Raw genomic sequence first — 16,372 nt, forward strand, 5'->3', positions numbered from 1 at the left:
GGCTCATGCTGAGAAGCAGCCCTGAGAAAGTGGCTCATCATGGAATTAAGCGTAAGATTGCAGCTTTTCATGCCCCTGCATGATGACCCATATCTGCGCAATTGCAAAACTGCAAAGACACAGGAGCTTTGACTTACTTCGCGGTTACCCTGTGTAACGTCCTTTTCTGAGGAATACTATGAGAGTAAAAAAGAAGAGCAAGTTGGTTTGTTTGTTTTTAATCCCTCCATAGATCTCTTATGCGGACCATTGCCATGGTCCTACCAGCCACCGCCAGTGTGGTAGAGTGAGAGTGGGAAATATTTGTTCACTTAATTAAATACGTTTTGATTAGTCATCACTATTAAGAGCACACAGAGTTCCTATTAGTGTTCTTTAGACATAGGCGACATTTTTTCCTGTGGTTCATTTGGAATATGACGATGAAATGTGATCTAGAATCATAGAATCATAGAGTTGGAAGAGACCACAAGGGCCATCGAGTCCAACCCCCTGCCAAGCAGGAAACACCATCAGAGCACTCCTGACATATGGTTGTCAAGCCTCTGCTTAAAGACCTCCAAAGAAGGAGACTCCACCACACTCCTTTGCAGCAAATTCCACTGTCGAACAGCTCTTACTGTCAGGAAGTTCTTCCTAATGTTTAGGTGGAATCTTCTTTCCTGCAGTTTGGATCCATTGCTCCGTGTCCGCTTCTCTGGAGCAGCAGAAAACAACCTTTCTCCCTCCTCTATGTCCTCTATCTAATTTGAACAGTAATTGTTTGCGTTAGATGTTGTACCAGTACGAATTATCTTTTGTGAATAAGAGTACAAAGTGGGGCGGAATCTCTTTGAGCATCTTACGACCTTGGTTCTCCCTAGAACTGAATGTTGTCAGATTTGTGCTGCATAATAAAAAGCATTATAAATGCTTGTTGTACACCCAGTGCCAGGGATGGAAATTTATCTCTTTCCACTCTCCCCTTTTTTTGCACATTGAGATAAGTAGACCAGAGGAAACATCTCATTAGCTACATCAATTCTGCTGCGTTATAGAAATACTTTGCACCAGGGCTTTTTTTCAGCTGGAACTCACCAGAACTCAGTTCTGGCACCTCTCAGGTGGGCGCCATTGCCATTCTAAGAGAACAAGGGAGGTGTTCATTCTGAGTTCCGGCACCTCTTTTTTCTAGAAAAACAGCACTGCTTTGCACACAGCGAAAGAACTGCGGCCTTTCTTGACTGGCGCAGAGGAAAAAAGGAAGTAAAAATGGGAAGATAAATAAAGTGATACCCATATTAACTTTCCATCGCTCTAAGAGGCACGGTATACCTCTAGTTCCAGTCCTGGTTGCTCCTGCTATTAAGGTGGGATGCATTTTATAAACAAACAAATAAATACATTTACTGGTGTTTGTGGATGTGGGCTTTTGCTCTGGCATACAGTACTGTCGTTGCCACGCTGCAGAAAGCAAAAGTTATTTCTATATTATTAACAGACGTGAGAACTTCAGGAAATAATAATGAGAAATTTCTAGGATGTTGTCTTTCAGAAGTTGTTGTGACTGCTTTTACGTTTGCTAAGGACCTTATGTAAGACTCACCCATTCCCCTCCCCACTACACCCCAGACTGGCATAGCACAGTGGCTAAAAAACAGAGCTACAAATCAGGAAGTGCCTGAATCTTGCATCTGCCGTGATTTTACTATGTAGCCTTACGCAAGCCACTCTTTCAGACTACCCTTTGCCCCTCCCCACCTGATGAACCAGTGTGGTGCAGTGGTTAGAGCATGGGTAGACAAACTAAGGCCTGGGGGCCAGATCCAGCCCAATTGCCTTCTAAATCCAACCCGCGGACGGTCCAGGAATCAGCGTGTTTTTACATAAGTAGAATGTGTCCTTTTATTTAAAATGCATCTCTGGGTTATTTTGGGGGCATAGGAATTTGTTCATTCCCCCCCCCAAAAAAAAATATAGTCTGGCTCCCCACAAGGTCTGAGGGACAGTGGACCAGACCCCTGATGAAAAAGTTTGCTGACCCCTGGGTTAGAGTGTTGGACTAAGACCTGGGAGATCAGAGTTCAGATCCCCACTTGATTTACCTTGGAACCTGTGTCTGCACTAAATCAAGTGACAAGGCTATGTATGTATGTATGTATGTATGTATGTATGTATGTATGTTGTGGGTGGCACTGTTGTCTAAACCACTGAGCCTAGGGCTTGCTGATGGGAAGGTTGGCAGTTCGAATCCCCGCAACAGGGTGAGCTCCCGTTGCTCGGTCCCTGCTCCTGCCAACCTAGCAGTTCGAAAGCACGTCAAAGTGCAAGTAGATAAATAGGTACCACTCCGGTGGGAAAGCAAGCGGCGTTTCTGTGAGCTGCTCTGGTTTCACCAGAAGTGGCTTAGTCATGCTGGCCACATGACCTGGAGAAACTGTCTGCAGACAAAACGTCGGGTCCCTCGGCCAGTAAAGTGAGATGAGCGCTGCAACCCCAGAGTCGTTCGCAAAGTGTGTTCTCCCTCATGGAGAGCACAGGTTGCAGACGGGGTTGACAAGACACCTCACTGTTACTAGGCAAATGGTTGGCCATCCTTTAAGCAGGGGCGGGCTGTTACTGAGGAAATCTAGATGTTGCCATTTGTTGATTGACAGCCCTATTTGTTAAATACAATGCTCGCAGCGAGGAACTTCCTCTTTTTGCTGCTTACTTCGGATCACCCGCCCTCCCTTCCCTAATTTTAGGCTGTTTGCTTGACCTTGCTATGCCTGTCATGGGGTCGTCTGCTTTGGGGCAGGGGCCTGGTAGGAATTTTGTCCATTTGGCTGATTAGTGTGTGCCACTTGGTTTTTGCTTACTGCGTAGCAAATCGTCACAACTTGTAAGGTTTGCAGTTAGGCATTGGTCTTGGAATTGGTTGGTGGAGGGGTATGGATTCGGCTGTGCCTGCCCCTCCAAAATGCTGCTGCTGCTTCAAGGGTTTTCCATTAAAGGAACCCAGGGGCTCCCCATGCTTTTGTCCGAAACCCCCTGGCAAGGGGCTAGGGCCACGCAAGCCCCTGGGAGCATGCTGGGGAGAGGTGAGGCATGGTTCCCAGTCCCGTCTCTCTCCCCAGGTGACTTACCCTTGCTGACTTCGCGGGGGGTGCGAATGTCAGAGCTGTCCCCGTGCGGGGTCAGTTAGTGCTACCAAAGCCTAAGCAACCACTCACATTGCTGTAATTTGAATAAAGTTGTGGCCAAAATTATGCCAAAAACCTTAAACAAAAATTAAGTGTCAATTGTGTTTTTCTTTGGGGGGGGGGTGTCTTGGGGACCTCGACGCACAACTGGACTTAAATGTCAGGGGTCATTTACCTTTTTAAGGTTACTTTATGATCTCAGTTTAGCAGCCAGTGGCTCTTTTGTTAGGAAAAGTTAACAGCTATGGTCCCACAAGGGGCTTAAGCCTTTAAGTACAACCAAACCCTAAGCACTGGCATTGTACTCTGCTGCCACTCTGGTTAGCTTTGAATCTGGAGCAGAATGCTGCTTCGCTCAGGGCTGGTTCAAACATTCATGTCTGTCCTTTGATGTCTGCAGCACTGGGTGATGGTTCCCTTGCACAGAAGAGCTATGGTAGAGCTAACAGAAGTTCCAACAGAACTTCAATGTCTTCCTCACATTCAGTTCTTCCCAATGGAGGCAGTTCACACATCCAGCTGCCATCTGTCAAGTGTTGAGCCACCAAGGGATGAGAAACCCAGTGAGATAATACATGTATGAACTAGTTTCTCCCAAAATTCACATTAGGTGACTTTCAGTAGCAATGACCCCACACTAGAATACTTTGCATTATGAAGAATGGAAGATACAACTTTTGTAATTACTCAGTAGCTATGACTTGGATCTCAGGTGTTTTCTCTGTGTATGTAAAAGGGTGGTTCTTGGCAATGCCCCCCTGCCAATATATACCCACACCAGCAGCTGTTGGCAGGGTGGCGTTCTCTGAATGTCCCAGCTCCTGCATTACAGGGAGGCAGTGGGAAGGTCAGTGCGGTGCAAACACACTGGCAGGAGTGCATGGTTAGCTCCATTGGTGCTTTTGCACTATGCTGACTTTGCTGCTGTATCACACACACACACACACACACACCCTGTAAGCAGCAGTAACAAAGGTGGCAGGCAGTCAGGTGAGCACCGCTGCCCTCCCCTGCCGATTGCTCCTGCCTCACACCATTCCCAAGTGTGTGTGTTTTCAGTTCTGCTTCCTGTATGTGGAGTTTGTTGACTTCTTCCTTATTTAACACAGGCGTAAACTTAATTGGCTGGAGCATGCACCAAAAAAAATCCTCACAGTTATTCACACCCAAGTACATTTCCTGTGCTTATGTGTTATATATTGGATGGGTCTGCCTATATTGAGGCTTTCAGCTTAACTATGTGCAATCCACACCTTTCTTTTCTGTGTTTCCTTGCCTGCAATGGAATTGATAAAATAATTGACTCCCTGTGTGTATATGTGACCTTTAAGTTAATTGCTTGTCAGCCCTGCAAGAATGCAACATTTATTTATATAGGTAGTGCTTGTGATTTTGGTGGGGGTGGGTGGTTGATCTGTCTATCTTTGCAGTGATAGACTTGGCTTTGGGCAGCTATTCAGCATAAAAAGACCAATGGTCTTCGCCAGCAGTTGCCCCTATACCATCATTATTGCATAACTGCTACAGCACAGCCTTGCAGGTTTCTTTATAAAATGGGTTCTGTAACTGTAATTCTCTTTAGTTCATCAAGGTCTCTGATTTCCAAGTGTATTTTTAATAAGAAAAGTCCAGATTAGATAGTTGATCTCATTGTCATTTAGAGTGAACTGTAGCTTTATAAGGTTGTCTATTTACTTTATTTAGGGTCAAGTTATGTTCAGAAATGGAGAGAGGATGGGGACAATCAAATTTACACAGTTCCAAGGTAGGTGACAGATATTTATTTATCCATTTGCATTTATATTATTACGGTTTGTAAAGCATGCGAATATGAGATGCATTTGTCCTAATAGCCACTTTGCACTGTATAGTAGGTTGAAAGGAAATTAACTGAATATGTGGTAATAAAACGTGGCAGAATGCCCAGAAATAATGGGTTCTCCTTTTTGTCGGTGGGGCGGGGGAATGCATTGTGTGAAACTCTCTCTACTTTGAGGCTGGCCTTCTTTGCTTACAAAAATACATGGCATCCTACATGTGATCTGGCATACAGATTGGATAAGTGTGCTGAAAATGTATTTTATAGAAATAACATGTGCTAACCTCTTGTCCCGCCTGAAAAGTGAGACATATTTAGAACTTAGAAAATGAGAGCAGCTGCTCTAATAAGACAATTTCTACTGGCTTACTTTCCTTAAAGAAATAATAAAAAAAATTTTTAAATATATTTTGAAACCTAATCACTGATGGGGAATTACAACAGTGCAGTGACTTGGGTTAGTTCCAGGCGTACAGCTTAACTCCTCCCTTGTAGAGAGAGTTTTCATGCTCCAAACTTGATCAGCCAGCTTCCTCATGTCTTCCCTATAAAGCTATATATTCCTTGAAACTGTTCATAACATTTGGATTACTGGGGGGAAAAAACTTTTTTTGTTACATTCTCACAACATGTTTAAAAGATCGTGCTGAAGGGTTTTTTATGATCAGATCATTAGGGCTGTCAGTTGACTACATAATCTTTAGTTGCCTGAGAACACAATCCTATGCATGGTTCCTTAAAACTAATTCAAACTAATTTGTGCGCGCTCTCTCTCTCTCATACACACTTCCCTCTGAAAGAAAATACCAAAAGCCAAACAAAACAAAACTTAGACCCATTGCAATTGGGCTTCAATTGGGATGTGGAACTAAGTCCTTGTCCGCACTTCTGCCTGGAAGCATGGGTCTGAGGGGTTTCTCCCTTTCCTGCTCCTTTCCCACTGTTTAGCGATAGATAGGAACAAATGTCAATCTGGAGAAAACCTGAATTGCTGTCTCCTCTGATTAAGCACCAAAGAATGGTTTTCCCCAGGGGGAAGCAGCAGGCAAGACAAAGTATGGATAACCCCTGAGAGTGTTTTGGATGCAGGGAGTGTGGCTCTATTAGTTCTCTTGGAGTTCTCAGTGGTTTTCAGTACCATCTACCATGGTTTCCTTCTTGATTTCCTGGCTGGGTTGGGCCTTGTGGAAATTGTATTTCGGGGATCTGGTCTTGTATGTTGGACTGTGTCCAGAAAGTGGTTCTGAGTTCTGCTGTTTGATACCAGAGGCTTGGCTTGTGGTATGCAACAGGGTTCTGTTCTGTTCCCAGTGCTGTTTAACATCCACACAATATACTGTATTTTTTGCTCTATAAGACTCACTTTTTCCCTCCTAAAAAATAAGGGGAAATGTGTGTGCGTCTTATGGAGCGAATGCAGGCTGCGCAGCTATCCCAGAAGCCAGAACAGCAAGAGGGATCGCTGCTTTCGCTGCGCAGCGATCCCTCTTGTTGTTCTGGCTTCTGAGATTCAGAATATTTTTTTTTCTTGTTTTCCTCCTCCAAAAACTAGGTGCGTCTTATGGTCTGGTGTGTCTTATAGAGCGAAAAATACGATATACTGGGAGATGGCATTCAGAGTTTTGGAGTTAAGAACTGCCACTATGCTGATGACGTTTGGCTCTATTGCTCCTTGTACAAAGATAAAAGTTGATACCTTTGAATGTTGTCGGGTGGACTGGATGAGAGTGAACAAGATGAGAATAAATCCAGACATGGCAGGTTTGGTGTTGTCTTGGGAACTGAGATTCAGCATGTTCTGGAAGTGGCTGCATTGCCCCGGAAATAAATGAAATAGCTTAGGTGTGTTTCTTGATCCTGTGTTGTCCCTGGATTCTCAGGTTGTGGCAGTGGCAAGGTGTGTTTCTGCAGTTACATTTGGTGCACCAGCTGTGACCTTTCCCAAGTCAATCTTCTCCATGTTACCCACAACACACTTCACACAGGGCTACCCTTGAGGAGCAACCACAAGCTTCAGTTGGTGCAAAATGCAACGGCTAGGCTGCTAACCAGTGCATGATATCAGGGTAATGCATCACTGATACTGAAAGACCCCTATTTTTCCCTCTCTGCTCGGTTCAAAGATCTCATATGAGGAGCAGGTCTAAGAGGAGGATCAGTCAGGAAGCAAAACATCTAGTATACATATAACCTTCAGTAGGAAGCAATTGTTTTCAAATCTATTTTGAAATAGATTTCATGGAAATCTGCAGTTGTTCTCATGGCCTCCCCGTGAATTTCTGCTGCACTTGCTGTTCCCTGGATCATGGCCAAAGGCTATGATTTAATTGAGTCCCACATCACAGTTATCAGAAAATGGAAATACTTGCATTCACAGATCCATATCTTTTAGCGGTGACAATGGTATATAATTGCATGCACGCTTTATTGTTAAATTTGTGGTTGGTTAGAGGTTACTGTATTTTACTTAGGCCTTTCTGACATCAGTAGACTTTGCAAATTCCTTTTTTTTTATGATGGCAATTTGAAAATCCTTCTTTGCTGGAATGTCAATGGCTTGGCTGGGGTGGAGGGAATTTCATACGGCAAGTGCCTGGTAGGAACAATTTTAAGTACCGTACTTGCTTCCTACCATTGTATCTCTGCTACCTATTATCTGTTTCTAGTGGGACTTTGTCACAAAGATGTGGTTGTTGCAGTTCCATTGCAATTTCACATGTAACAAAATGTATAGTTCAGCTTTTGCTTTCTAAATGAAATCTTTTGAAAAAGCTTGCATTGTTTGAAATCTTTGGAGCTCGCTTATCTTCTTTGCTAGTATATCCACCATGTTAAAATCTGCACCAAGACGTTCATTCCTCCCTCTTTTTACATCGCTAACAATTTCTTCCTTGAAGCTTTTTTTTAAAGCCAGTTTTCCTTCTGGGCCTACAGCCAAGTTGATAGGGATGTATGAAAATATTGTGAATGGGCTTTGATTAGTGCTAGTTAAAACCCAAAAGATTTGGAAGAGTTTTGTGTAGATTCTGCCTGGAGGAAATTGAGTACTATTTCTGTGCATGGAAAATAATTAGGTAGAAAGGATGGGTGACTGTTTCACACGTACATGAATATGCACTTGCTTTCTTTACAAGTGACTGGCAGCTCGGTATGTGAAGCCACTCCATTTAAAAACAATGTCATTGAGGTGACATGAAAGTTCATTTTGCAGTGCTAAATCAGTGATAGCCAATGCCCCAAGACACCGCTCGTCATTGTGAACTAGCCCTTAATTGCTCCATCTTTTTCACTAGCTCCAGGTATACGTAGTTTGCAGGTCAGGAAAAAAAGCACGAGTCGTTATTCAGATGATTTGGAGAAACTTGATTTTATTCCAGCTACAGTGGATGCTCGGGTTGCAAATGTGATCTGTGCGGGATGCACGTTCGCAACCCGCAGCGCCGCGTCTGCACATGCGCGGGTTGCGATTCAGTGCTTCTGTGCATGTGCAAACCGCGATTTAGCACTTCTGCACATGCGCGACCCCAGAAACCCGGAAGTAACCAGTTATGGTACTTCCGGGTTTCGGCGTGTCCGTAACCCGAAAAAACGCAACCTGAAGCGTCTGTAACCCGAGGTATGACTGTAATTGAAAAATTTGTACAGACATGATATAGCTTGCTCTTGTTAGTTATTTTCTCCTTTTTACATCTCTCATTGCTTCCCTACAATAAATGCCTCCAAGGCACTGGCTCAAATACTATGCTGGGTTTTGTTTTTTTCTTTAGCAAGTTGGAAAGCAGGAGAAAAATCTGTTCATTTCCCTGAGTTCTTCCATCATTACATATTGATCACAATCCAGCACAAAGTCAGAAATGCATAAGCTCTTTGAAATAAATTGAATTAAGTGTTCATTTGTGCTAGATTGTGGCTAATGTACTGAAGCTCACTCCAGTTTATGCCTTCACAATGTAAGTACAACATACTGCCTTTACTACGTTATAATAAATATATAGGACAAAAGCCCAAAGTCATGTACTGCCCACTGATTTGAATAGGGCTTTTCGCATGCTTTACTTTCTTTGCACTTTCCTTCAGACTTCATGTCTTGTGAAAACTCTTTATGTATTGTGCTACCTGCTGAAGGTATGGCTGCCATGGAACCCTCCGAGTTGCAAAGCATTCTGGAAGTTGTTATTTATTAAATTTATTAAGTTTATATACCTCCCTTCATCCAAGGATCACAGGGTGGTTTACACAAAACACAAAAAAACACAAAAATGCATAACATAATAACAAACAAAACACACACACAAAATTCTCAGAAAGACCCAGCCTGTGAAGATTCTGCACTGTCACCTGCTCTTTCATTTTATACTTTCCTTTCTCTCCCACTTTCATAAACTTACCAAGACTTGGGGTGAGGGGAATAGAGCACCAGGGAGGGGTTTGCAAAAGCTGACTACTCTCCCTGTGTTTGGCAAAAAAAAAAGAAAAAGTCTTATGGGTATGCTTAGAACTTGCATAGCTGCTGGGAGGTCTGGGAAGTGTAGTTTAAAATCAGGAAGAATAAAAACAACAACTGTGGAATTCTCGGCCACACACAGCTTAAGGCCACAAATTGTTTAATTAGCCAAAGGCCTGGGAGAAGAGGAATGCTTTTGCCTGGCTGGGGAGAGCTTTCCACAAATAGGGAGCCACCGCAGAAAATGCCTGTTTGTATGTTGCCACCCTCTGGGCTTCTCATGCAGGGGGCACACAAAGAAGGGCCTCGGATGATGACGTCTGGGTCTGTTCATATGGGAAAGGTGGTCCTTGAGGTCTATATTGAGTTATATAGAATACAGTCACAGTTGACCCTGTGGCAAACTGGGCCTCCTAGGTTTATTTTTTGGAGATGTGGGAAATCATATCATGCACCCAACATTTCCCTACAATCAGGGCCGTCTTAAGCATATGTGGTGCTGGGGTGCAAAGTTGTTGACCTTTTTTTAGGGCGGGCCGGTGAGGCGCGCACAGCAGAGCTGGCCTGGCCAGCCGCCTCAGCAGCAACAGAGGAGCCCGAGGCGGTGGCAGCAAGCAGAGCCCAGCACAACAACAGTCGAGCTGTGCTGGTCCCAAGGGTTAACCATGTGGCGAGGTCTGGGTCCAGTCCGAGGTCGAGGGTGCGGTATGGAGGCTGTCCGTCAAAGCTGAAGCTGGGTCCAAGGCAGGGAGTCGGGTGAGGTCAGGAACTCTGGCAGAAGAGCAGGACAGGGTTCAGGCAGGAACAGGCTACCAACAATGTTGCTCCCGCAACCTGGGACTGGGGCTGGCTGGCTTTAGGGCGGCCCCGGTCCACAGGTGACCCGCCTCTCCTGGCCTGGAGGCGAGCACTCCTCCTGCGGGAACTTAGTTCCCTCCGCCTCTTCTGCCCTGAGCCTCTGCAGCTCAGGAGAGGCTGGAGGGTTACCGGACCCAGAGGCAACCTCAGCTTCCCCTGACGGGGCTAAGAGTGGAGCACCTGCAGGCAATGGGTCCTCCATCCCCTCAGGAGCCAGAGCAGACTCAGCTGGTGCCTGCACCTGAGGATCCAGCACAGGTGAGGACCCTTCAGGCTCAAGCCCCAGCCCCGGCTCAGCCAGCCCTCGAGGCGGGGACTCCCGTGCAGGCTGGAATTCCTCAGGTTCAGCCTCCGAGTCCGAATGGCAGGCCATCACATGAGCCCAAGGCTCATGTGAGCAGCGTGCACTGGGCAGGCCTCTCAACCAGGTAGGCCTCATCAATCCCAGGCATACAAGAGGGCCTCGCTTGCCTGCAGCAGAAGAGCTGTGATGCTCTGACGGGCTCTGCTGGACTCCAAATCTCGGCCCCGGACTTTCGGCCTGGTGCCCCTGGGAGCCTGGCGCCCTGGTGCCCCGCACCCCTAGTGCCTATGGGTAAGACGGTCCAGCCTACAGTGATGCCTTTTTGTTGAGGAAAGTTAATAGTGGCTCACTGTAGAGGAGGTTTTTCCATCATTGCTTGTCTTGCACTGCAGAAGCAGTAAGCGGCAAGCCAGAAGTACAATAAGTAGCTCAAAAAACAAAGTAATTAAAAGAGGGAGAAAGAGGGATACTAAAACAAAATGTAAATACTGCCACTGAAACTTTGCTAACTACACCTCCTTGATCATACGTTGCAATTTGCTCATGTGAGCAGGGGAGCAATCCTATAGCACACTGTGCTGGGATGAGCGGATTGATTAGGATCCAGCAACAGATTCCTGGCTAAACCAGGCTATGCTGGCTTAACTCCCTCATCCTCAACTCAACCAAAGATACAACAGTCCATCTCTCCCATCGCAACTCAACTGGGATCCAAGCAGCTTAGTCAAACCTGGCAGGTTTTATGCTGATGCAAGCTCTGAAAAGGCAATATTCTGGGGGTGTGGCAGAGGCAGGACGAGAGTGGGGTCATTCACCTTGGTCATGTGACCTGGCAACCCGGTGCAAGTTAACTCAAACATTATTTTAAAACATTGTTGACTCAACTTACACAGGATTGCTTTATGTCAACTTCTTGTGTACTGTATAGGATGGATTCCTGTACCACTTGCCCAGTTGAGAGAATAGTTGGAATGTAACTCTTATAAGTCAAATATGCTGGGTGGGATCCAGTGTTTCTGGCCCCTACCCTTCCCACTTAAACTTTGCAACTAGGTGGGAGCAGGTTGTTTATTTTTATTAATTAAATAAAAAAGCATAATTCTGATTGAGAAGTCACTGCCTTGAAACACCAGGTTTTGCTAAAGAGAGAAGTGACCACACACACACACACACACACACACACACACACACACCATTAACTTGCTATTTTCTGTTGTGTGCGATGGTGGCATTTTTTTTATTTATGTAGCACTGAGCATTTTAATAGCAAACTGGAAAAATTAAGACTTGTGTTGCTTCTCATTGTGTAAATATGGACTCCCTATGCAGAGCCGTGAGAGGGGAGCCTTTCCTGTCATTTTGACTGTTCAAAAGGTCAGCATAAAAAATGTTCTCATACAAAGCAGTTCTTGTCTGACTTTGCTAATGTGACATTTGAAGCAAGGTTGTGACAGTGTGATGTGACAGCAGGCTAACATTGTCTAGCATTAACAAATAGCATGAGGTCTGGCTGTGAGAAGGAAGCCACTTGCAGACCAGTCAGTCTCATCCAAATGTCAAGGAGAAGAAAAAAGCTCATCCTAATATATGCATACTTCAAACGAAGCCCTTTGAGCCACAACCCAATTGATATTGGATTCTCCCTTTAGTAGAAGTAAACTAGTTTGGATTCAGATGCATGTGCTTCTGCCATGCCTTGAGTTAAAAAGCCACACACTCTTCCTGTTATTTACATGTGGTCAAGTCCTGTTTTAACATGTGCATGTCTAGCTGCAGCATTATGGGCTGATTGCATGGGAGCAGTTACTGTAACAGCGTGTCAATTATCGTTCAGGAACTGATGGCTGCATATATTTCTCCTGTATTTGAGAGGTTAACCAAGCCTCCAAGTGACCAACCTGCAGGTTGTGTAGATGTGGTGATTGTAGCTGCAAGGCTGAGCAACAGACCCTTCTAAGGCATGTATTGGATCTTGGCCCACCAGCCTCTCTTAAACTTTTTTTCCCTCCGGGCCATGCCTTCAGAATAAATATTTGCTTGCACTACACCAATTTTTTATTAATAAGAAATACATTGAAAAACATAAAGACACAACTCCTAGCAGTGCTTGATTAATAACATACAACACGGCTACCTTATAATATGATCATGGGACATCCAGAATGTATAAAACAGTGCAACTACTACATAACAACATGCATCATTCCCAAAATATAATATTGATTGCCTTAGAATCTTCCTTCCATGCTTGCCATCCTCCCCTGCCACACCTGCGTGGCACACCTTTGAGAACCACTTGATTACAGCTTCCTCTTTTGTGTGTCTTATATCATGGTTAAAAACTAGGGCTGCACACCCATAGCATGGTTCTTTTTTCATTGCTACTGCTTTTAATTTGTTCTCGTTGTTGCTTTTTTATGTGCTCTTGCGTTGTGTATTATCAGTTGAGGTTTCATTGATGTATTTATCTGATTTCGTTTCCTGCTTGAACATTGGTTGCCTCAGGTACTTATTGAGAAAGGGAAGGGAGTAAAATTGAATGAATGAAACATCATTGTCAACTCTTTGTGGCATCGTGGGCCATAAGAGAGATAAGGAGACTACATCATCATCATCATCAGTAGTAGTAGTAGTAGTAGTAGTAGTAGTATTTATTTATACCCTGCCTTTTTCCCCTGACAAGGACTCAAGGTCGTTTACATATAAAACAGGAACAGCTAAAAGCATAACAACCTGTTGAATGCATGCCACATGCTTATTTTTACATTTGTGCTCCTTATAGTCCCCAAAAACTTCAGAGTCCCGAGTTGCCTCTTCCTGTCTGAGACCACCTAGTGGGTGTTTTCTGTAGTGCAAAGGTAAAGGGGGCCCTGACCATTAGGTCCAGTCGTGACCAACTCTGGGGTTGCGGCGTTCATCTCGCTTTACTGGCCGAGGGAGCCGGCGTACAGCTTCCGGGTCATGTGGCCAGCATGACTAACCCGCTTCTGGCGAACCAGAGCAGCACACGGAAACGCCGTTTCCCTTCCCGCTGGAGCGGTACCTATTTATCTACTTGCACTTTGCTAGGTTGGCAGGAGCAGGGACCAAGCAACGGGAGCTCACCCCGTCGCGGGGATTCGAACCGCCGACCTTCTGATCGGCAAGCCCTAGGGTCTGGTTTAACCCACAGCGCCACCCGCGTCCCTTTTTTCTGTAGTGTAACACTTCCTTATATCCCATATATTTTCTGTAGTATGGTGGTTGCCCTCCCTCACCCTTGCCCTTATTTTCCCTCCCTTGCTTTCTCCTGGCTCAGCACCGTGCTTACTCATTCTTCAAATTTCACCTGTTCTCTCTTTCTATATCCTGGGACCTCCCTCTGCTTTTTCCTACACCTTGTGTTTTACGCAAATGCAGGGAGTGTCTTGGGAGTCTTCCAGCATCACTGCCATCCTGTTGCATCACTTCTTGTTGGTCTGAATAAGCAGCCTCTGCATTCTTCCAACACTTAAACCTACCTTCTTCTCGGAAAAGAGAAGAAAATATAGCTTAGCTACCTGGTCTCTTAAAAAAAAATCTAACTTGGGGACCAAGTGTCAACAGATAGATTTCCAGCTAACAGACCAATAAATGCGAATGACTTCTGTGCAATCTAGTCAGTGGAAGACGTTTGATCTAAGAATTTTTCTTCTTCTTAATTTTTCTATGCTTTCAGTTAAGAAATAAACTACATGTACAGTTCCTGTGTCTGTATTCGCAACCGCATGAGGTCCTGGCTGTTGCTTTGTGAATTTTCAACTGCTTCCATTTGATCTCAAGTATCCATTGCCTCTAATATGTTACAGCCAGAAATAGAAGAGAGAGAAAATCATTGGCTCTGGCATAACATTTTTACGTATCATGGGGACCAGATGGCTAGGGTTTTTTCTAGCTGCATATATCCAAATACTTGTATTGTTTCAAAAGATTAGGGTGAAGTTTTCAGGCTGTATAAATAGTTCCTGGGGATAGTAATTATAGCTGGTATCCCCATCAACTTGGAAGTCCCTCAATATATTTCTTAGCAGGGCTCTTGTGTTGGGGTTTACTCAGCAGAAACCTCCAGCTGGAACACAGCCATGCTTTAAATGGCCTGTCAGACTGAATTTATTCGTAGAATTGGCTTTAGGCTCTTTGTACTAGGCAAAACTCTGGCCTTCTCTAAATGCATGTTGTTGATCTGCAGAAAAACACTTCCTGACTCCTCTAGCTATCCTACAGGAGTCAGCACTATGCAGGACACTTCTTACTTCCATTGTGTTGCATGTCAACACTGTACAAGGAGCCACATAGACTGTTATAACTGGAGAAATTTAGCAAAGAGAGAAAAGGCTCGGTACTTAACATAAAGGGTGATAGGTGGAAGATTTCATTGTTGAAGCTACCAAGTATTAAAGCATTCAGTGTCCATTAAACTGGATCCTGATTAGAGGAGAGTCGTGCTGTCAGAATATATACCAACAGGTAGAGTTCATACTATTCATGATCAGCAGCATATTGTGACAGTTCATTAAGACCCTTCCCCCCCCACGCTCCAAATAGTTCATAATTTAATTACAGTAGTTTTCCTTCAGTCAACATATTTGCAATAGTTACAAAGATGAAGCAAGCCTTGTCTCTATCAATTTAATTTCTTCTCTTTCTTTCTCTCAGGCATCTGACTAGGGAGCAATTCATGTAGAAATAGCTAGAACTAGCAAATTCATTAACATTTCAGGACCAGCTGACATTCATTCTTTTCTTCAAGTGTAGTGCCAGGCGGCATAGAAGTGCCCGAAAAATTCTCTTATCTAGGAGAACTTGTCATGAATATTAGCTTCATGATAGTTTGGTTCCAAGGAAATACCACAGGGATGGGTGGACAAAGAAGATTATGTATGGTGTGTGTGTTGGGATACTGCCAGGGAGATAAAGCCCATCATGGCCCACGTCGCCTCCGGACGATCCATCGACCTCCCGTAGAAACAGTATCAGCAATTAGCGACACGAGCTCCAGAAAATATCTTGCCACATTCCAGAGCTCATGCACGCTCTATCAGCAGAAATCCGCACAGCAAAAGATGCAGACAGGAGAGCATTATTTAGGAGTTTATTCAGCGTTGGTCAGAACAAAGAAAAACATGACTGCCTGCTTGCGTGTCTCCGGCATAGAGAGAGAAACGAAAGCAATAGAAAACATAAACTTCCTGTGAACAGGAAATGCGCAGACTCTGTGACTCACAAAGCCTGCTCCCTTTTAAGGTGGAACGGAAATATCCTAACAGTGTGTACCTTTTGAAAGAAACACACACACACACCAAACTACTGCAGTTGCTGCATAGTTTGAAAGGCCAAGTGGGGCTTTCTAACAATGAACAGGCAAAATAGAGGCAATTTTAAATCCCCATGGTTGGTAGTTAGGGACCCTCCCCTATCTTAAGCACATGTTGTAGTCCCTACGTGTTAATATTAAAGCTCTTCCACTGAAACCAAGTGGTCTGGATCTTGCTCAGCTATTAACCATTGAGTTAGACTTCCAGGAAATGTGATAAATAGAATGAAGTAGCTCAGGCTGCAAGAACAGATGTTTGGATGCTATGCAAATTAAATGCTCAACTATTAAAATATATTTAGATGTCCAAAGAGATGGCCAAGTAGGAATCTGTGACTGTATTTTTTATATACTAAAAAAAAATCTATTCCCCAGAAGCTCTACCAAATTTAATAATTGTAAGAGGGGGGAAATAGTACTCTCAAAACATGTTTGACAAAGCTCCTTTAAC

General features: G+C 44.3%; 1 protein-coding gene across 2 annotated transcripts in view; it reads left to right on the top strand.

Moving 5' to 3' along the window:
* GABBR2 (gamma-aminobutyric acid type B receptor subunit 2) overlaps positions 1 to 16,372 on the top strand; it is a 300,773-nt gene that overhangs the window by 156,615 nt on the left and 127,786 nt on the right. For both annotated transcript variants that reach the window (XM_053397182.1, XM_053397183.1), the window contains exon 8: positions 4,869 to 4,929. In XM_053397182.1, the coding sequence (XP_053253157.1) occupies positions 4,869 to 4,929 (61 nt within the window). The remainder of the gene's footprint in view (positions 1 to 4,868; positions 4,930 to 16,372) is intronic.

The sequence above is a fragment of the Podarcis raffonei genome, chromosome 7, assembly GCF_027172205.1.
Source record: "Podarcis raffonei isolate rPodRaf1 chromosome 7, rPodRaf1.pri, whole genome shotgun sequence".
NCBI lineage: Eukaryota > Metazoa > Chordata > Lepidosauria > Squamata > Lacertidae > Podarcis > Podarcis raffonei.